This window comes from Plectropomus leopardus, chromosome 23, assembly GCF_008729295.1.
Source record: "Plectropomus leopardus isolate mb chromosome 23, YSFRI_Pleo_2.0, whole genome shotgun sequence".
Classification (NCBI taxonomy): Eukaryota; Metazoa; Chordata; class Actinopteri; order Perciformes; family Serranidae; genus Plectropomus; species Plectropomus leopardus.
In genome coordinates, this window is record NC_056485.1 from 19211858 (window position 1) to 19233136 (window position 21279).

At 38.7% G+C, this 21279-nt stretch overlaps 1 protein-coding gene across 2 annotated transcripts; it reads left to right on the forward strand.

Annotated features, from left to right (window-relative positions):
- Window positions 1-213: 213 nt before the first annotated feature.
- Window positions 214-14198, forward strand: si:dkey-33c9.6 (active breakpoint cluster region-related protein). Of its 2 annotated transcripts, XM_042512416.1 has the most exons (22): window positions 214-325; window positions 532-644; window positions 1052-1156; window positions 3630-3863; window positions 4732-4839; window positions 4923-4971; window positions 5049-5101; window positions 5798-5935; window positions 6028-6149; window positions 6243-6399; window positions 7196-7306; window positions 7407-7482; window positions 8417-8512; window positions 8729-8803; window positions 9333-9430; window positions 9747-9848; window positions 10799-10965; window positions 11192-11331; window positions 11446-11580; window positions 12664-12769; window positions 12876-13017; window positions 13985-14198. In XM_042512416.1, the coding sequence occupies exons 1-22, from the start codon at window positions 274-276 to the stop codon at window positions 14084-14086; spliced, it is 2481 nt and encodes an 826-aa protein (XP_042368350.1). In that variant the 5' UTR covers window positions 214-273; the 3' UTR covers window positions 14087-14198. The 2 variants fall into 2 exon arrangements, with proteins under 2 accessions (XP_042368350.1, XP_042368351.1); XM_042512417.1 differs by lacking the exons at window positions 214-325; window positions 532-644; window positions 1052-1156 and adding an exon at window positions 3040-3371.
- The last annotated feature ends 7081 nt before the right edge of the window (window positions 14199-21279 follow it).

The following is a 21279-nucleotide window of genomic DNA, read 5'->3' on the forward strand; positions in this document are numbered from 1 at the left end:
AGTAAGTACTTTAAGTTGGAAAACACAATAAATAAGCAGTAGTAAAGCTCTGATAGTAAACACACCGCAGCCATTACCATGTTGTAATCGGCACATTTACAGGAAGTGAAGTGCAGTTGTGGGAATGCATTAATAAACGTCAGGTGCTCTCATTGGCTTTTTTAGCGGACAGACAGGAAGCTGCACTTTTTTCCCTTATTGTGCATCCTTAATAGAAAGAGGAAGTGTGTTTGTAGTCCGAGTGTGTTCACATGCAGAGTTCAGCCTGCACCGATGGACGTCTACCAGGAGGCTGTGCGTTATCTGGAGTCGCAGCATGTACCGGGTGAGTTTTGCTTTGTTATATAAAGTATAAGTTAACTTATGAAGCATTAGATGATGCTAAAAAACCTAAAAAAGTCAATGCATTTTTTTGAAAATGCACCATCAAAAATTGTGATGTTAGTTGTGAGTCTTTTTGTTAATTAAGAAATATATTTGATGTTTTTACATAGTTTTAAATGCTGCAGTGTGTGTGTGTTTGTGTGTTAGTGGTAGCTGTGGCGGAGGCTGACGTCCTGGAGGAGGATGTGTTTCAGGAGGAGACAGTGTCCTGTCTGCTGTCCCCTCTCCACCCTGAGACCTTCGACTTCCCTGACACCCCCGTGAGTTTGCATTTCTGTGAAATTCTCATTTCAAAATGTTTTTATTTTAATGAAACACTGTAAAATAGAGAGGCATCCTCGGGGTTTCAGTGGTGTGCAGACGACACGTTTGCACTCCACATTCAGTAAGTTTCAAAAGTTTGTAAAAGGTCTGAGCGAGCATTTATCTTTTTTATAGCTCTTAAACTATTTTGTAAGATCTGTGGATACTTGACATAACTGGGATATGTATTGCAGTTTACAACATTACAATATTTCAGGTGAGGCTCAAATTTATTTGTTTGTGGAATGAGGACTCTCAAAAGTAACTATAATTGCACTGTTTGCAGAGTCACGGACTGAATTAATTGTCGCCACGCTGATTTTGATACTGATTTTGGTGCACTTGTTAATAAATGTGATTTCAGACGTTATGCAGCCCGGAGGAAATGTTGGAGAGGAGGCTTGTGGTCCTGAAAGGCGTCCTGGAGAGTGAGGAGGTTTATCTCAGGGAGCTGGAGGCGCTGCTGATGGTAACATACACTCAGAAAAAATAGAAATCTCTTATTTTAGCATCCAAACTGATGTTATTCTCTGGGCTTTTCCATTTTGCAAAAAAGGGGAAAGACATTGTTGACATAATTATTATTACGGTTTAACTTCCTCTTCCCCTTTCTGCGGTCACCGCATAAAAATGTGAGGTGGTTTATTCATCACGTGGCCCAGTGATGGTCAACTTACGGCCCCTGATAGGGTGCAAGGTGGCCTCCCAGCCATTTTCTAATTCATCGTAAAATCTTAAAAGTACTAAAATTTGAGAAATGTCCTAAGATCCTAGAAATGTCCTAAAATGAAAGAAATGTCATAAAATCCCAAAAACTTACATAAATCTGGTAAATGTCCTTAGATCCTAGAAATGTCCTAAAATCTGAAAAATGTTAAAATTCCACAAACATCCTAAAATCCTATCAATGTATAAAAATCCTAGCATGTCCAAGAGTCCTAGAAAGGTCCTAAAATTTTAGAAATATCCTAAAATTCTTGAAAAAAAATCTGAAATCCTAGTAATGTCCTAAAATCCTTCAAACATCTTAAAATCTGAGAAATGTCCGAAATCCCTAGTAATGTCCTAAAGTCCTAAAATCTGAGAAATGTCTTAAAAGCCTAGAAATGTCCTAAAATCTCAAAAATGTCCTAAAATCCTAGAATTTTCCTTAGATCCTAGAGATGTCCTAAAATGAAACAAACGTCCTAAAATGAAAGAAACGTCCTTAGATCCTAGAAATGTCCTAAAATCAAAAAAATGTCATAAATCCCACAAACATCCTAAAATCCTATCAATGTCTTAAAATCCTAAAAATGGCCAAGAGTCCTAGAAAGGTCCTACAAGTTTAGAAACGCCTCAAAATCCAAGAAATGTTCTAAAATCCAAGAAATGTCCCTAAATCCTACAAAAATGCTAAAATCTTCTAAACGTGATGGGCCGCTGTCACTGGCCCCTGGCCTCCTGTCATTTTGCAAAAGTGGCCCCAAAGCAAAGCGATTTAAGCATCCCTGCTTGTCCCCTAAAGAAGAAATAGAAAGTGACCTTGTTTTGAGCCTGACTTGTTCTCCAAAAGTTTGTTTGTTTTTCGTGAGCGGCTTTAAATGAGCTCACGGAGGTCATTCCTCTGTTTTGAAGCCTGTTTGTTGACCGTATGTCCGAATGAGCAGCAGTCACGTGTGGTTGCCGTTGTGTCGTATAATGTGCAGAACTCACATCAAATTTCTTCATTTTCAACTTCCGTGTTAAACCACAAGTGGATTGTTCTGCATCAGAGACGAGGTTCCCCTTTTTTCTGCTTCAGAGATGGATACCACGCTCACACCAACAGTTAATGCGAAGCTTCAGCTAACGGCCAGTTTAGCAGAGACACTGTAGACAGACGGAGACAGCCCTGCTGGGTCTCAAAGACAACAGATTAAGTTCTGTCTCATATGTTTCATCAACAAACAAACCTAAATTTAAAAAACTAAATTTAACTAACTAAAATGTATTGTTTTATTGGATAAAATGTGCCTATTTTATTATTATTATCCAGCTATTTCTTGGATGGTACCAGCAACGTCATGGAGTCCCGGCTAGGTGGACATTTCTTGAATTTTTCAGCGTTTCCAGGATCTTTGGATGTTTCTAGGATTTTAGGACATAGGATTTTAGGACATAGGATTTTAGGACACTACCAGGATTTTAGGACATGTCTGGGATATAAGGACATTTCTAGGATTTAAAAACATTTCCAGGATTTTAGGACACTACCGGGATTTTAGGATGTTTTTAGGATTTAAGGATGTTTTTAGGATTTTAGGACATCTCCAGGACCTTAGGACACTTCATTAGGGGCTTAGTTCGGACCTCTGTTGGGGGTTGTGGGGGATCATCCGTTGGCACTATTTTTAACAAGCTCTGTTTCGTAGCTGTTTAGTTTACAGTTAGTGATAGCAGAAAATGCTGACATTTCTTTCATTAATTACAGTTGACGCCTGATAAGAGTGAAAATAGACTCAAAGCAGGAAGTGATAATGCAATAACGAGTGACTGGACGCTTTTTATGTCAATTCTTTCTTTCTTTTTTTCCGGCTATTAAAAGCAGCAGCAACCCCATGTTTCCATATTCTTACATTGACTCATTTAAGCCCAGAAAACAAACATGAGTTTGAGAAATGACTCATAAAGTTGGTGTTTTATCTTGTCTCTCAGCGGTGTGGGTATGTATATTTGTTTTCTGTAGTTCAGCAGTGGTTTGAGTGTGTGTGCCAAAGTTGCTGAAACGTATATGAGTGGTGCTTTGACGGGTGTGAACTGTGCTCTCAGTTCAGTTTGTTCACACATTCTTCCTTTTCTCACCACCGCTCACTTCTCTTTTTGTATTTTCTTTAAATTGTTCTGCACACAGACCTGATCCTCTCGCCTACATCAGTCAGCTTTTACAGCTCAATTTAATTAAAACTATTATTTTGTTGCAGCCCATGAAGGCTCTGCGGGCCTCAGCCGGGACCTCCCAGCCCGTTCTGTCCAGTCAGCAGGTCCAGACCGTTTTCTACCAGGTGCCTGAGCTCAGAGACCTGCACCAGAGCTTCTGCTCCGGCCTGAAGGCCCGGCTGAGCTCGCACTGCCAGCCTGAACCCGGAGCTGCTGACGACAAAAACATGAGCTGCACGGGCTTTGAGCTGATGGTGGGGGACCTGTTTCTAAAAATGGTAAGCTCTCTTGTATGTTCACTTTTTGGGGCCTGTTCACACAAACACAGTTTGAAACGTGTTGTTATAAAATACACACTTCTTTTGCAACAAACTGGATTTTCCAACACTTTGCTCTGGTGTTGATGCAACAAAAACAGCTCTAAATGTCCCAACATTTAATTCAAATTCCCAGTTTTGACACAACAACTATGATTAAAAAAATACCCACATCTATCACAACGAACATGGCTGTAAATGTCCCAAAGTTTAATTAAAAAATATCTGGTTTTGATGCAACAAACATGGTTGGTAATGTCCCAACATGGCATTAAAAAATACTAATTTCTGTTGCAAGAAACACGGCTGATGTGTACCAACATGTCTTTAGCGAACACCCGGTTTTGTCACAATAAAAGTGGCTGGAAATGTCTCATTAAACATGTTTTTGAAGTTTGAAATTTCACAATGTTTAATTAAAATATTCTCAGTTTTATGGCAACAAAAGTGGCTGAAAACATCCCAATTAATATTAATAAAATACCCTGATCTTTTGCAACAAAAACGCCTGGAAATGTCCCAATGTTCAGTTTAAAAAAAATCTGGTTTGGATGCAACAAACACGGCTAGAAATGTCCGTATATACACAGCTCCCGAAATCTCCCAGAGGCAGCATGCCCCACAATCCCCCTTGGGTTGGGCTGAGCCCCCATTGTTTACAATATCTGGCTACGCCCCTGAATAAAAAACTATTTTAGAGAATTCAAAAGCATGGTTGAATTTTGTGAGTCTATATGCAAGGGCAAAAAAACCCACATTCCTCAAATTCACCACTGGGGAGAGACGTAATTAAGTGCTTTTGTATTAATCTGTTATTCTGCGTTCGCAGGTGAACCACATTGGTCTGTACGGAGGTTTCATTGGAAACTATGAGGACGCTGTTGAAATAGTCCACAAGTGCACAAACTCGGACCCTCGCTTCCGGACTCTGGCCCAGGTACCACAAACTCTGCCCTACCAGAGAATCACCTTCTGAAACTGTCCAGAGTTACCCTCACCGGTCTCACTTTGTCTCTGCAGAGCATGATGTCTCATAACGGCTCGGACAAAACCAAGTACACATTTGAAGGTACAAACTCTGAATTTTTCTGTTTTTTAAATGACTAGTTGGCCGACAGCGTCTGATTTCCGTCTTTGTTTTTACAGCTCTACTGTACAAGCCTTTGGACAGAGTAACCAAGACCACACTAGTGCTGCGTGTAAGAAACTTCCACTCATATGCTCACATCAAAAACTGAATTTTCTAAATTCCTAAAAAGAGGAGCAGATGGGTAACATATTTTAGCTAAGGGGAATCACTCTTTGAAATTCCCTTTTGAATTAGAAAAAAATGAGATAAGTGGGACATTTGGCATCTCAAGCAGTATTACAACACATAATATGAGGATAAATTAAGCTGTACTAAAAAGTTAAAATACATAATGATACAACTTGGTATTTCCATGTGAGGTTTTGTCTACTATGACTCCTAGAAATTTAACAAAAGGACTTATATCTTTTTATTTTTGTTACAAAATATCATGGAATTTCATTTTTTTATTGTGTTGAGTTTGTTCATACCAAACCATTTGAAACCATTGTGAAACTTAACATTAGCAAATAGAAAAGGCAGTAAATCTTTGCAGACCCGAGGTAGGTCATTTATGTAAATAGTAAACAAAAGAGGACCAAGGATGGAGCCCTGAGGTACTCCACAAAGTAGATAAGCTCCATCCGAATCAAACCGAATAAATTAATAGAGACATACTGTTCTCTGTCCTTTAAGTAATCAAGCAGCTATTCTAAAGCAACATCATGAAAGCCATATTTTTGTAATTTTGCAAAAAGGATGCTGTGATCAAATGCCTTTGACAAATCTAAAACTACGCCTCAACAACCTGTCGGTGATTTTTTAGGACCTCCTAAAGACGACGCCAGTGGAACATGGAGACTACACATCCTTACAGGAAGCTCTGAGATTGTCCCGCAGCTTCCTGTCTGGTGTCAACGAGAGTTCACAGTGCAAACGAGAGGTCACGCTCAGTCACGGCATGGTGAGGCTGCACGAAATCTGGCCAAATGTGCACCTACTTGCTGACACCTGCACTCGTGACAACATCAGAATATGTTTGTGTGTTGACTCTAGAGGCGTCAGCTGATGCGTGACGGATTTGTGGTGGATGCGAGCGAGGGGGAACGCAACCTGCGTCACCTCTTCCTTTACACCGACCTCTTGCTGTGCACCAGATTCAAACATGCAAACAGAGGGTAAGTGCAGCCAGAGAGAGATGGGGCTTGTGGGATATGTGGTCTACATTTTAAGAGACCAGCATTTTAAAAACTCTGAATGTATTGTTCCAGGAAGCCAGACCAGTACAGATTCTGCTGGTATCTTCCTCTTGCTGGCCTCAAGCTTCGCTGGGTTGCAGATCAGGAACGTTCGCCAGACGCACACCTTCGCTTACACACCATAAGAACCAAGATGTACCTCCTCCGACAACAACTACGGCAACACGCAGTATGTTTGTGTAAAAGCACATTTCGGCCAGTTTGATGGAGAAAAGGATCTTTAAGCTACTGGTGCTCAACTTATGGCCAGCCAGCCAAATCTGGGCCAAATTCACAATAAACACAAAGTGATTAACACTGGGATTTTTAGTACACAAAAGGTGCCAGAGTGCATAAAAACAGCATCAAAATAGAGCTTGTTTACAAAAAAGTACCAGAGGAGGATCCCCCGCAACCCTGACAGAGGTCCGAGCTAAGCCCTTAACTAACTAAAATCTTAGATATATATGGGGCCACCCCTGACTTCCTGTCATTTTGCAAAAGTGGCCCCTAAACAAAGCAAGTTGAGCATCCCTGCTTCAAGACATTATAATGAAAAACTTGGAATAATGACTATATATATCTCAAATAATGACAAACTCACAAAATGCTGACTCATCTCAAAACAATGACTAGCTGCCACGCCACACTGCACGCACGACAGCTACCTGGCTGAACTGCTGCGGCTACCATGCACGCCGCTGCATCATCAGCATAACATGTAAATATTTCACAATAAAAGCCTTTTGTTAACAGCTGAAGGGATTCTGTTGACAGACTCATTGTTGGAGGAAAAAACAATACAAAGTTATTTGTGAATATGTCAGTCAATGCTTTTAGAAAAATATCTTTGTCACACTAAGTCTTTTTTTAAAATTTCTCATTATAATGACTTAAAGGATTTTTCTTTTTTCATTAAAGTGACTGAAATTGGCTTCGTTTGTTTGTGAGTCATAGAGTAAAATATAAAATGTGTTTTTGTAAAGAAAGGGTTTTGGGGTTTGGCAGCTCGGAGCAGGAAACTGGAGCAACTGGAGCTGATGCTGCTCACACACTCGCCAGTTTACACACTGGAGCTGCACAGCCCCAGCGACAAGGTACACACACGAATACACACTTCGTCATACTGTCAGTAAAGTTGCATTTTTTATAATTAAAAAAAAAAAATTAAAAACAACCTGCTTTGTCTCCCTGTAGAGTCACACTCTCGTCTTCTCGTCCTTGTATGAACTTGAAGAATGGAGAGAAGCCGTTCACAAACTCACCACAGACAGTAAGTTTACCGTTTTTAGCTAATCTGCAGGCCACTTATATCAATACAAAATGTAAATGAATTGCCTGATTATGGTGGAAATATCTGCTCTTCTCTTTTTGAATAATTCCTACAAACAGATGGATTTCAGTCAAGCGAAGCAGCATATGTAGAGATGTCATCATCATGCTGTTTTTTTGAGAGGTAGAAAGTGACAGTGTGTGTTGGCAGGACGGAAGTGTGACAACAGTGTGCAAACTTGAAATGTTGTTGAAATGACCCAAACACTTTCCTCTAAGGTCACATGCAGCATTTCAGTGTGCAGAGTCGCTCTTTACTTCACTAACTAAAGGGAAACATTTGATTTGGTCAATTTTCTTAAGAAGTAGATGTTTTTATAAAATAATAAAAAGGCAACAAATGAAAGAACTAAAGAAAACACTGAAATAAATAAAACATAAAGAATGGAATAAATGAAAATAAAGAATGAAAAATGAAATGAATAAATAATAGTTAAATTAAAATAACAAATGAAATAAAATAATAATATAAAATAATAAATAAATAATATAAAATAAAGAATAAAATAAATAAAAATGAAATGAAAAATAAATAAAAATAAAAAAGAATGAAAAATAAAAAGAATGAAATAAATGGAAATAAGGAATGAAAAATAAAAATAAATAAAGTGAAAAATTATAAATTAAAAATAAAACATACAGTAAACAAATAAAAACAACTTTTAAAAAAATAAATGAGAGAAAAAATTAATCAAGTAAATAAATGAAACCTAAAGTTAAACATATAAACAAAGAACCAAATGAATAATAAAAAAGAATTGGATTAATTAATAAAACACCAAAAGACTAAAATGAAGCACCACATAAAACTTAAGGTTTATAAAGTGGATCTGTGAGCTGATTGGTTGCCTTTCTTTGCTGTGTGTCGTTGTCAGACATAGAAACGGTCCCTCCAGACCTGCTCACCCTCACCAGTGCGTGCGTGAAACTGAGAATGACCCAGCAGCCACCACTGCACAGCACAAACGCCGGTACAACCACCGTCTCTCTGCCGACCTCTGTCCTCCTTCCCTCGCCGCAGAATCACATCCTGTATCTGAAATGAGATACTCTGTGGGCTTTTGATCTTTTAATACTGGCTTTAAACCTTTTCAGCACTTCTTTTATGTCTCGTTCAGCTTTACGTTTGTTCAGGACGGTTAAATCCAGAGAGCTTCTGGATATTTATGTCTTTTGTCTCTCACCAGTTGAGGACGAGGCGTGTCTGTGTGGGACTCTGAGTGTGGCCGTCCACTCTGCCTGCGGCCTGCAGCAGCCAGCCTGTATGTTAAAAATGTGATTTTTCTTTTTTAAATTCCTCCAACAAAAGTGTTTAAACCTTCAAACCTGGAGGTAATTAGTTTCTTTTGAAGCCACTTTTTTTTTAACGCGAGTGAAAAATGTCCCAAAACTTTATTCAGGATTACTATAGTTTTAAAGATTATTTTACAGAATTATTATTTTTAATCCTTTGAAGCCTGAGCAAATTAGTAAAAAAAAAAAAAAAGAAAAGAAATTTACCTGAAAATGGCTTAAAATTTAAATTCTGTAAAATAATTTTAAATATGCAATTATCTGGTTATTTATTGTGATTTAATTTTCTAGCCTTTTTTTTAAATTTAGTTTTTGCAAATTTGGGGGTACGTCTTCTTAACTTGCTCACTATTTTCTTCCTATGTTTTATAAAATAAATCAAGCTAGATTGCTTAGGTTTTCAATTAAACAAAATCACAGATAAAAATAGTGAAAAATGCTGGTGAGCATGTCGTCTCATTAACTCGAGGTTGCTGAGATTTTGGTTCCCTCTTCCAGACGTGTATGTGTGTGTGGAGGTGGATGGTTACGAGTTTTACGATAAACAAGCCCAGACGCACTCATCAGTCTGCAGCCTCAACCCACACTGGGACCAGGTTAGAATAAAGTTCTTTTTTTTTTTTATTTTAAAATATAGAATAAAAAAAAAACTGATGTGAAAGGCAGATGATCTGTCCGGGGTGGTATATGACTTCTTCATGTCTAGACAGCATCCGACATGATGTCAGGCTTTAAAAGTCGGCACTGCGGCCAGAAAACTTTAAACATGATCAGCGGCAGTAAAATCTACACTAAATCCAACTGGTAGCCGAGATCAAAAGGCTTAAAATAAGACACGAATGCTCCTGTTTAAGCTTTCGGATGCTGCTGTCGCTGTCAGGGTTTAACACCGCGTTGTTTCTGTGGAAACAGGAGCTGTCGTTCCAGGTGGACGGAGCGCAGGAGCTGAGGGTGCTCTGTGTGAGTCAGTCTGACAGACAGGATCAGACTGTCCTCGGAAAAGCTGCTGTGAAGGTATGAAGACGAACTGAGCTTTAAAAAGTTGTGCTTTAACCTTTTAACAGTCGCATTAAAACATGCCTTTGCAAAAAAGGAATACAGCATTATAGACTGTAAAATATGTTAACAAAATGCATCAGTTAATAAGGAAATAAAACATTTTTCCCAGTATCATGCATTGTAAAAAGTGCAAAAGTCAAAATAATATAATAGAAATCTGAAAATAAAAGTGACTTCATTTAATAAACATATAGAAATAAATAAACAAAAATTAAAAGATACAAATAAAAATGAATCTTAGACTAAAGGATGAATTTGTTAGATTTTGGTGGTCAAAGGTCAAGGTCCCTGTGATCCCATCTGTCTTGTGAAAACAATATCCCAAGCACACCTTGAGAATTCTTTTTTGTAATTTCACACAAACGTTCAAGTGAACTCAAGGATGAGCTGATTAGATTTTGATGGTCAAAGGTCAAGGTCAGTGAACTTGCATCCTTTAATTCTCATGAATATGATGTCTCAAGGATGCTTTGAGGGATTTTCTTTTCACATTTGGCAAAACGTCCACTTGGATTCAAGGATAAACAAATTAGAGTTTAGTGGTCATAATTTAAAGGTCAAGGTCACTGTGAACTTTCATTTAATTTTTGTGAAGACGATATCTCGACCACCTTTAGGGGCTTTTTTTTCAAATTTGTCATGGTGACCTTTTAGAACATGTTTTGGACCATAACTCAAAAATTCATATATTTTCAAATTTCACACAAGTGATTAATAGGATAAAATGATAAAGTGCTGACACCTTATATTCAAAAGGTCAATGGTCAACTTTACTTTGAAATAATATATATATATATATATATATTACTCGTCAGGGGAGACATTTGGTCAGATACTAATCTTGAAACTGTGCTCATTGTTCACAGTCAAAATGAGTCTGTTTTATTATATTTTATTTTTGTCAGTTGGAGTCTAAAACCCTGAGTAAACGTTGGAGGAGACAAACTCTGCAGCTCGGCCAGGTGGAGGTGACTCTCTCCGTGAAGTTCTGTCCCCACCCGCTCGAACCGCCGAGCTCTACGGCTCAACAGCAGCTGCCTGTCTTCTGTGTCCCCATTCAAACCGTGGCTCAGTAAGTCCACTCAGTGCTTGAAACTGAAAGCTGCACTTAAATCTGCAGTTTTATTTCCCTTGTGTGCCGTTTTTCTTCAGCTGGTTTTAAGAAGTGAGGCGGTTTGTTGTGTGGGAGAGTCGGTTTACGAGAAGCAGAAGCGCGGCAATAATCTGAAATGAAACAAACTCATCGTATCAAACTTCTGAGATGTTTTTGATGATTTATCCTTTGAATCCCCCGTCAGGCGGGAGGGCGTGCTCGTCCCTCATGTGGTGCGCTGCTGCGTGGAAGAGTTGGAGAGGAGAGGCATGGACGAGGTCGGCATCTACAGGGTTTCAGGAACCACCAGTGACATCAGCGCGCTTAAGACTGCGTTCAACAGCAGTAAGAAAGCAGAAATACATAAAGGCAAAAAATAAAATCTTTAGAGAAGGAAGTGCACACAGAAGAAGATACAGTAATATTTATAGCAGTCGTCATGTGTCTGCCTCTGCTCAGATCTGCGCGAAGCCGTAACCAGGCTGAGGAACGCTGAAGTCAACGCCGTCTCCGGGGTCCTCAAACTTTACTTCAGAGAGCTGCCGGAGCCCCTCATACCCACTGAGCTGTTTCAGAGTCTGGCCCGGATCCTGGGTGAGACAATCACATGTCCTTCGCTTTACCAAGAGCCTTTACACACACTCAACTTATGACCTGCAGGCCAAATCCAGGCGCCCGATAGAAATCTGAAAGGGCTGAAATCCTTGAAAAGTCCAGAATTAGTGAAAAGCGCTGAAATCTGAGAATCATGCTAAAATCCTAGAAAGTAGAAACTCTAGGCCAGTGATACACAATTAACGGCCTATAGGCCAAAGCTGGCTCCTGATAGAAATCTCAGAAACGTCCCAAAATTCAAGAAACATGCTGAAATACAAGAAATGTGCTGAAATACGAGAAAAGTGTTTAAATACGAGAAAAGTGCTGAAATACGAGAAATGTGCTGAAAAACGAGAAACGAGCTGAAATCCAAGAATCGTGCTAGAATACAAGAAAAGTGCTAAAATCCTAGAAACCTCCTAAAATCCCAGAAACTAGAAACTTTACGCCAGTGATACACAATATACAACCCACAGGCCAAATCTGGCTCCCGATAGAAATCTGAGAAACGTCCTAAAATACGAGAAATATTCTGAAATACATGAAATGTGCTGAAAAACGAGAAAAGTACTGAAATACGAGAAACGTGCTGAAATCCCAGAAACGAGAAACTGCAGGCCAGTGATACACAAAATACAACCTACAGGCCAAATCTGGCTCCCGATAGAAATTTGAGAAATATGCTTAAGTCCGAGAAATGTCCTAAAATTCGAGAATCATGCTGAAATATGAGAAAAGTTCTGAAATACAAGAAATGTGTTGAAATACAAGAAAAGTGCTGAAATCTGAGAAATGTCCTAAAATCCTAGAGACGTGCTAAAATCCTGGGAACATGTATGGCCTCCTGTCTTTTTGCAAGTGTCCCCCAAACTAAACCGGGCTGCGTATCCCTGGTGAGAAATTACTTAATTTCCAGATTTTCTGACCTAAAATGTGCAGTATAAATTGAGCTACTGCAGCTCTAAATGACTCTTTTGTGGTAGAAGCTCACTCTAACTCTAAATCGAGCCTCCCGGGTTTTAAAATATCCTCTCATCCGAATGCTCTGAACTTCACGAGTGTGTTTTCTGTCCCATGAAGACATCCAGGACATGAACTCTCGGATTGTCTCCATGATGTCCCTGCTGCACTCCTGTCCTGACCCCAACCGCCACACCTTCCTGTATCTCCTGCACCACCTGCAGCGGTCTGAAAACACTCAGAAAACACACAACAGAAAAACTCACGAGTTTATTATCTCATAGATAATAGACATTTGCTCTAATCAGCTTTTTATTATTTTTTTTCTCCAGAGTCTCTGAGAAGCAAGACGTCAACAAGATGTCTCTGCTGAACCTGGCTACAGTGTTCGGTCCGAGCCTCTTACGACCTCCTGTGGTTGGACTGGGACACGACGGCCCCACGGTGGATATTTCGCAGGAGGTGGTGGTGCAGGTGGGAATGAAGCAGCAGCACAGAAAATCACTGTTATTTAGTTGTGCAACTTTTTAAATAGCCATATTTTGAATTTTATTTATTTTATTTATTTGAGTAAAGATTTTGAAAAAAAAAACACATAAACAGTCTCAGTTTTGAAATTAGTTTTCAGTTGTTTTATATTATTTATTCAAAAAGTGTTGTTTATTATGCAACATAACAATTTTAAAGTCCCTTTTTAAAAGCCTTGTCCACTCTGGCAGGAATAAAGTGATTATGAGTAAATACAGAATCTGTTTTTGTTGACAAAAAAGTAAAAATTAAATGTATGACATTGACTTTTTTGTTGACAAAATGGTGAAATTAAATATATATAATTTACTTTTTAATTGATCAAAAGTAGCTTAAATTAAATACTGAAAAATTACTTTTTTGTTTACCAAAATAGAAAATATCAAATGTGTAAAATACCAAATAAAAATACTGAACTAGTTATAAGATTTGTTTTTATACGTAAAATCCTTTTGGTTGCTAAAATCCAGAAATATTCTGTTAAAAAATATATATCACAGTTGTAACTACAACCCCAAACATTTATAAATCAACAAATAATTACCTTTTTTGAAATGAAAACCTAAAGATAGTTAATTTATTTTAAAGCAGAAGCTTGCTTTAAAAGAATAAATCTATAAATGTTCAAATAATTAAAATAAGATAACAAACGCTAATATTAAATGTCTTCATATGATATTGAGGCTTGTGTGTAGAAAACTTGGTTTCTGCTGTGTAATTGCAGTATTATGGGAAAACTCGTATAATATAATGAAATGTAGAAAATAATCCACTTTGGTGTATAATAAGTTTTTACTTTTGAGTGGTTTTTTTTAGGCAAAGAGGGGGGTGTCACAGTGATTAACTTCCCTGAGAAACTGAGCCGCAGCGAACAGGTCAAATGACACTTTACAAACTTCTCTGTGTGTTTCAGGTCCAAGTGGTTTTCTGCTACCTGCAGTGCAACAACCTCCCCGAAGCCCGGACCTCGCTGCCACATGACGCGGACGCCGAGGATGAGACCACCCACATGTGAGACCACCATCAGTGTCACAGCGGCCAGGAGGGAACTGTAGTGTTCGGAAATGTATATCTGTGTTAAAACTGTGAGACAAGAAAAGTATTTATTCATAAAAAAATTGACTTTTTTGTCACTTTTTTGTGCCATTTTTTTTTGTTACAAATTATTATTCTGCGCAGTCTCTCTGTGTCCACCATTATCAGATTATGAAAAATAATTCACAATATTTTTGGACCTAACATATTAAAATAACATAGCATAAAGCATAAACATTTTTTAAAATTTTTTTTTATTAAACTAAAAAAATAGTAAAAAAAAGTAATTTTGCCTCACTTTGGGCAGCACTGATTATATAGGAAACACTAAAATATCAGCAATTTTACTGCATTAGTGTACTTTATTTAAAAAGTGTTTACACACAAAAAACCCACCAAAACAACCACAACAACAAATAAATAACGGTCAACACACAGACTTCAATAACCAACTTAACCTGGATCGACATCAGTTTTCTAGCAGATTGGTTTGATTTATTTTGAAAATGGGGAAAAAATACAATGAGCAACAATTGCCATAAATTAGTAAAAAGTGACAAGAAAATTGACCAGAAAAACTGTATTTATAATTATATATTTAAATTTATGTTATAGACAAAAAAAAACAAAACTCTTTTTCAGCGCTTCTTTTCAGGTAATTTCTGGTTTGTTTTTGGCTTTTATTTTCTGTTTTTTTTTTAATTTTTCGGTAATTTTCTTGTAATTTAAACTAATTTCTGGCCATTATTTTGTATAATTTCTTGCTTACTCCTATATTTTTGAAATAAATCAGGCCAATTTTCTCAGGTTTTAAAGGGTTGAATTAACATTTCGTGTCAGTAGAATAGATGAAAGAAATGCACTTTTGGTTGTTCTCCACGGTTGATTATTACATTTTCTCAAGAAAACCAAAATAACTAACTCATGATCTCAAACGGCATAAAAAGAAAAATTTCAAGCGTGTCCGTTTTCAGCTTCTCTTCACGATGGACACTGAATACATTATTTACAATAAAATTTAAGATAAAGGGAATAAAAATCTGAAATCTGGACACCAACATACTTTCTTAACAGACTGTTTTGACCAGTATATATTTAGGACTTTAAAGGAAACAATTTTATATAGTGAGCTGATTATGGAAAAATGAAGTAATTTTCCTCACCTTTACGTCTTTGTTCCCAAAAGCAAATGTTCAGAAAACATATAAAAAATTTCAGTGACAACGCGGTTGCGTTCTCTGTATTTGCACGTTGACTGGGTGGTAATGGCCGTAATGTGAAGTTAAAATGTGGTCGAGGAAAAATCAGGGGTGCAGATGTTGTAAAAAGGTCGGGGGTCACCTCCCCGAGCCTGAAAACCAATCGGTTACGGTTCAAATCCAACTAGACAGAGTTCACCACGAAGTGTACGCCCCATAAAAGTCATTCACACACACATGCGGCCCATGTTCGACCCATCCACACCACAGATGGGGAGTCTCTTTTCAACCGCGCCACCTGGGCGAGCCGAGCTAGTGTTACCCCCCCAACCTTTCGCCCCCCGCACTCTTTTGATCGCTAATCCCGGACCCCGACTCCAGCGTCCCAGCACTAATAGACTCTGCGTGGACGCCATAACAACATCCAGAAACAAACTGAAAGAAAATGGTGGCTCACCCCGCTGCCCTCGGCGCCATAAATCACCTGTCCCCTCTAACACGGTGGCTGCCAAAATAAAGTTCCGCTTGGCGACTACAAAGACAAAATGAGGTTCAGGCTACAGACTACAAAGCCGAGGATTGGCCTGAGACGTCCCAGACGCTGGTGACCAAAGACAGGACCAGACGAGTGGTCGACACCTGGGGCTGGTGGGAACATTTTTACAGGAGAAGTCAGTTTCTGGACATGTGACAGCACTTGTTCCACACTGAGTTCTTCCCAAATGTTTCCTCTACAAAAAGATTATACAGTCATGGTATTTATGTGGAAATTCTTTTCTACATACGGTGATCGACTCATTCGTATGAACCTTTTTTTGAAAAGAAATGGCAGACTACCATGCAACTCTGAATTCTCAAGGTCAAGCTCAGGTAAACTAGAAATCCAGGTTGTTTTCGGCTTACTATGTTCATTTTTGAGTCTCCAACATTTTTAAATAAATAAAAAAATTGAAATATTTGGGATAAAATGTTGGGATAGAATGTTTTTGTGTCTAAGAGTCTCATGGGAACAATAGTTTTTAAAATCTATCCAGTATTGAGCAAGAGAGCTGCAACTGGCAGCGAAAAAACAGGCTTCAGTGGATACAATCGTCCACTAAAACTGCTGTTTTTGCCACTGGCGGGCTCAGATTGCCTGATAACATTGTGGAAACGATCCCTACAGACATAAACATTTTAGTTTCAGAAGAAGATCCTTTTTGTTTAGCCAGAAACAACCCCGTATGGTCAATTTATGTCCATCCAAAGTCCTTGTCTTTGCCACTGACAGGCTCAGATTGTCATTATAAGGGCCTGATATTGTGGAAAGGATCCCTACAAAGATAGACATTTTTCCAAAAAAGTAAGATCTTTTTTGCTTAAGCAAACAGCCTTGCAAGTTCACATAGTCAATTTATGTCCACTGAAACTGCTTGTTTTTATCTCTGATAGGCTCAGATTGTTTGTATAAATGTATGGCAGCATTGTGGAAAGGATCCCTACAGCGATAGACCTAACTGTTAAAAAGTAATATCCTTTTTGTTTAACCAGAAACAGTCCTGCATGTTTGCACCGTAATTTCTGTGAACTAAAAGTGCTTGTTTTTGCCACTGACAGACTCAGATTATTCTAAGTTTTGGACAACATTGTGAAAAGGATCCCTACAGAGATAAATGTTATTGTACAAGAGTAAGATCCTTTTTGTTTCACGAGAAACAGCCCCTCATGTTCACCCTTGAAAGGATCCCTGCAGAGATAGACCTTTTTGTTAAAGATTAAGATCCCTTTTAATTAACGACAAACATATTTGCACTGTACTTACGTCCAGAAATGTGTTTATATTTGTCACTGACAGGCTCAGATTGTTGACCACATTTTTGAAGGGATTGCTACAGAGATAGACCTTTTTGATAAACATTAAGATCCTTAATGTTAAACCAGAAACAACCCCTCATGTTTGTGCAATCTAAAATAAGTTTTAAGTTTTGCCACTGATAGGCTCGGATTTTTATCTTACGTGTTTAACAACATTATGGAAAAGCATGCATGCATTTAGTCCTGGACACGTTTCTTTTTTTCGCACTGGTTTTCCATTTCTCAAACAAAGAGACAGGAAACATGAGTGTTTGTTTTGCACTTCAAAACCTTAAATTTCACTCCTTCACTCTCACTCCTCGCCTATGTTTTCTACGAAATGTAAAACGGCTTACGCTGCTGGTGTGCACATGTTTGTGGCGCAGTATGTACATGTGTGTGTCATGGTGTTGCTGCCCGGAGCTGCGCCATGCTTGATTAGTCCTAATCTGGCTGGGAGTCAGGTTGCTGTGTCGGCGGCGTGTCTGTATGGAAGGCATGCAGGCTGCGGATCACAGGGATTGACCCTCTGCCTCTCAGGTTAACAGAAGCCCTGTGTGTGTGTGTGTGTGTGTGTGTGTGTGTGTGTGTGTGTGTGTGTGTGTGTGTGTGTGTGTGTGTGTGTGTATGTGTGTGTCCTGAAAAACAGTGTGCTGAACTTGGACTTGAGCTCTTCGGTGAGAGAGTGTATGAGGAAGAGATGCACATCAGCACAGTGAAATGAGAAGTGTGTGTCTGAGAAAAAGGAAATGAGAGGATAAAAATAAGCGTGTGTGTGTGTGTGTTTGCAAGAGGTCTCGTTGAACTTTGGCTCCGGCTGCAGCGCGGGACGAGTCACCTCTCGTAAAACGTACCCTCAGCAGGTTGTAAACATAATACCACGCACTCACAAACACACACTGGCTGCAGAGAAGAAGAAGAAAGTGGTCTCTGCTTTCTTAAACAGTGGGCCTCAGAAAAGTGTGTGTTGTCGGTTTAAACGTGTCGTGCTCCCCCTGCAGCAGAACGAGCGGCGGGCTTAAGTTGTCTGTTAGTGTCTGTGTAAGTGTGTGTGTTTGGGGAGTTTCAGGATCAAACCCTCATGTCGACAGAGGCTGCACCGCGGAGACGACTGCTGACAGGTGCTTCCTGCAGCCACGCAGCAGGTGCTTCAAGTTTGCGCACACACACACACACACACACACACACACACACGGGCCTCCAAGACATGATTTTGCATGTCCTGACACACATTTTGTCCGTCCCTCCCCCCTCTCATTCCCCGACAAACACACACACAAGTTTGTAACCCTGTACTTTACTGTGCTAACAGTTAGCCTGTCGCTGCTGTTGTTGTGTGCACACTTATAAATAAAGGTGCTAACGAGAACCATGTAGGGTTCTGAGGCTTGTTCCTGTAGAAGAACCATTTTCGGTTGCTCGTAGAACCTTTTACTAAGGTTTCACCCTTTCAGAGTTATCTACCTTGAACATAAAGGGTAATACGTAGAACCATATGTGGTACATGTACATGGTTCTGTGTAGAGCCTTAGCCCTTCAGAATTAACCCTTTTGGAACCGTTATTATTTCTTCGTCTCAGCACCATAAAAACGAATCATTTTGAGTCTCGATTGGTTGGTCCCTTTGCCGGTTTTCGTCACTGACTTTTCAGGTTTCCTAAAATTACTGTTCTGTGAATGAGATCTTTTATTTTTTCCTTTTTGTCTTGAATCAGCAGTGATGAGCGATGAGAGTGAACCAAAACAATGAACTAAAACGCACTAAAAGACTAAATTAAGCAGGAGAACTGCAGGTCATACTAGTGTAAAACTAGCATCTAAGCACTGACAGGAAAAATGTCTTTATTTTAGAGGATTGCAACACGGTTTAAATCCCAAATCATTACATTTTGCCACTTTGCAGGGGAGTCTCATGTCTACATATAATGCTAAAGGATCCTTCTGAGTCTGCTGTTTACGTTCTGAGATGCCGCTACCATGATGTCATGATTACGCCGCATGTGGTTATGTTTAGACAACAAAAGTACGTGGCAACCAGTGTTGGTACGTCAACAAATGCACATGACGCTTTCGATAAGGATTGGGCAAAAGAGGCGCGTGCCTGCTGCCCTATAGTGCCTTTGCATGACTAATATTATGTCGTTAAGGGCAGCATTTCAACCTGACACCATCCTGCCACTCATCATGCAGACGCGGCAGATGCTACCGTATAATAACATCGTGAACGGTTCTGTCTGTCCACGTTCTCCACTGATGCCATTCAGCAGCATATCACTTCGACAAGAAAGGTGGCTTTTGGGGATCTTACGCCAAAAAGCATCGCAAGAAATTGTTCTATTTGACAATTTTGTGATGAGAACGGGTTGATTTCCCCGGTGATTTAGCCATTGCATTTAAAGCAGTTTTGGGTCAGTATTTTATCAGTTTTTCAAGGGGCCGCTGTGGATTTTTTGAGCCCCAAGAAGCTGCTGATGAAGCCAGTTAAGACATTTTGACCTCACGAGTATAAAAAACCCACAGACACTCCCTGTGTGTGCCGTATGAGCAGTCCCACTGAGCGTTCATCAGTCAGCGGGTCTATTTTTCTCTCTTTATTTTCAATCACACGGTGGCACGGCCAATCACCGACACAGCCGCTACCAAAACAACATGGCTGCTCAACAAATAGGAGCGCGTCCATCTGTCTTTATTTACCCTCCACCACCGCGTCCCCTGGGATATGACGCCATATCTCCCAAATGAGGTCATGACGACAGGTCCAACGGATGCTTTTTAGATCCATATCTGGGCTCCTAATGATCTATCTGAGGATTCCTACGTGGTTAGAAAATGAGGCTGAGGTTAGTTTGGTCTCCGCGTCAGCTGTCCAATGAAGGAGCAGATTGTAGATAGTTTCAATTTCCCCAAATAATGTGCACGATGAACACAAGGTGTGTGTGTGTGTGTGTGTGTTTGAGTGAGCTTGTATAACTTTTATCCCAACTTTTGAACACGTGAAAGAGGGCAAAAGCAGAAAAAGACAAAAATATATTACAAAAATTGAGTTGTAGACATAATATAGATGCATAATTTCCTTAAAAATGTTTTTTTTCAACTGAGTTTTACTCACATAAGTCCATAAATCAGCAGCATCAAATTTTTTTTTAACAAATGGGCCTAAAATGTGAGCCAAAACCTCAAAAGTTGTTGCTTACTCCAGTTCTGTACATCTGTTGCCAGTTTAAATATCTTAATTTAATAACTTTTATATGGAATAATTTATGTTGTATGAGGCACATTCACTGAGACAAATTATAAAAACAATATCATCGCCACTCTCTTTATTTTCTTTTATTTAAAAAAGGAAACATCACATTTCTGAATAATTACTGATGCACATTCTTTATCTCATGTTATTTATTTGTTTATTCAGTTTCTCATTGTTTGTATTTGTGCTGCATAATGTTATCCAAGAATAAATATGATTCAAACAATCGTTTAAAAAAAAATACTGCATGGCATTTCAAAGTGTAGTCAGACTTGAATTTTCAAATTTTTTTTTGCAGAAATTTCTCATAGCACTAATTTTGTTGGTGGATTTTTTTTTCTTTAATATATTTTTTTTATGGTAAGTTTTGCCTCAAAATGTTGAGCTTGACCTTTAAAAAAAACCCAAAACATTTCAACAGCATGATTAAATTTGTGTTTCTTCACATTTTGAGAAAAGCATTTGTACATCACTTAACCGATGTGTATGTATGGAAACCCATTTTTACCAGTGGGATGGAAAAACTTTCTCCAAATAATGATAAAGTTTCTCCAAATAATGAGAAACTCCTAATGTAAGAAGTCAGTATGTCAAAATAATGACTTAGTATGACAAACTTTCTAAAAATAATGACTCTGTATCTGAAAATAATAAGAAACTTTCTCAAATACTGAGAAATTTTCTTAAAAAAGAGAAACTTCTCAAAATCATGACAAAATTATCTCGAAATAAGGAGACTCTTAAAATAATAAGTATGTATCTAAAAAAATGTGATAACTTCTCAAAACATTGAGGAACTTCCTCAAATAATACAAATTTTTTCTAAATGGGTTAACCAGAAACTGTCTTAAAATAACATGTTTTTAAAATAATGATTTCTTATGAGAAACTTTC

What these genes read in the sequence shown, in the direction of transcription:
- si:dkey-33c9.6 (XM_042512416.1), top strand. Translation starts at nt 274, where the DNA reads ATGGACGTCTACCAGGAGGCTGTGCGTTATCTGGAGTCGCAGCATGTA. An exon ending in TCACGCTCAGTCACGGCATG is followed by an intron (nt 5,936 to 6,027) that starts GTGAGGCTGCAC and finishes TGTTGACTCTAG; the next exon opens with AGGCGTCAGCTGATGCGTGA. An exon ending in CCCATTCAAACCGTGGCTCA is followed by an intron (nt 10,966 to 11,191) that starts GTAAGTCCACTC and finishes ATCCCCCGTCAG; the next exon opens with GCGGGAGGGCGTGCTCGTCC.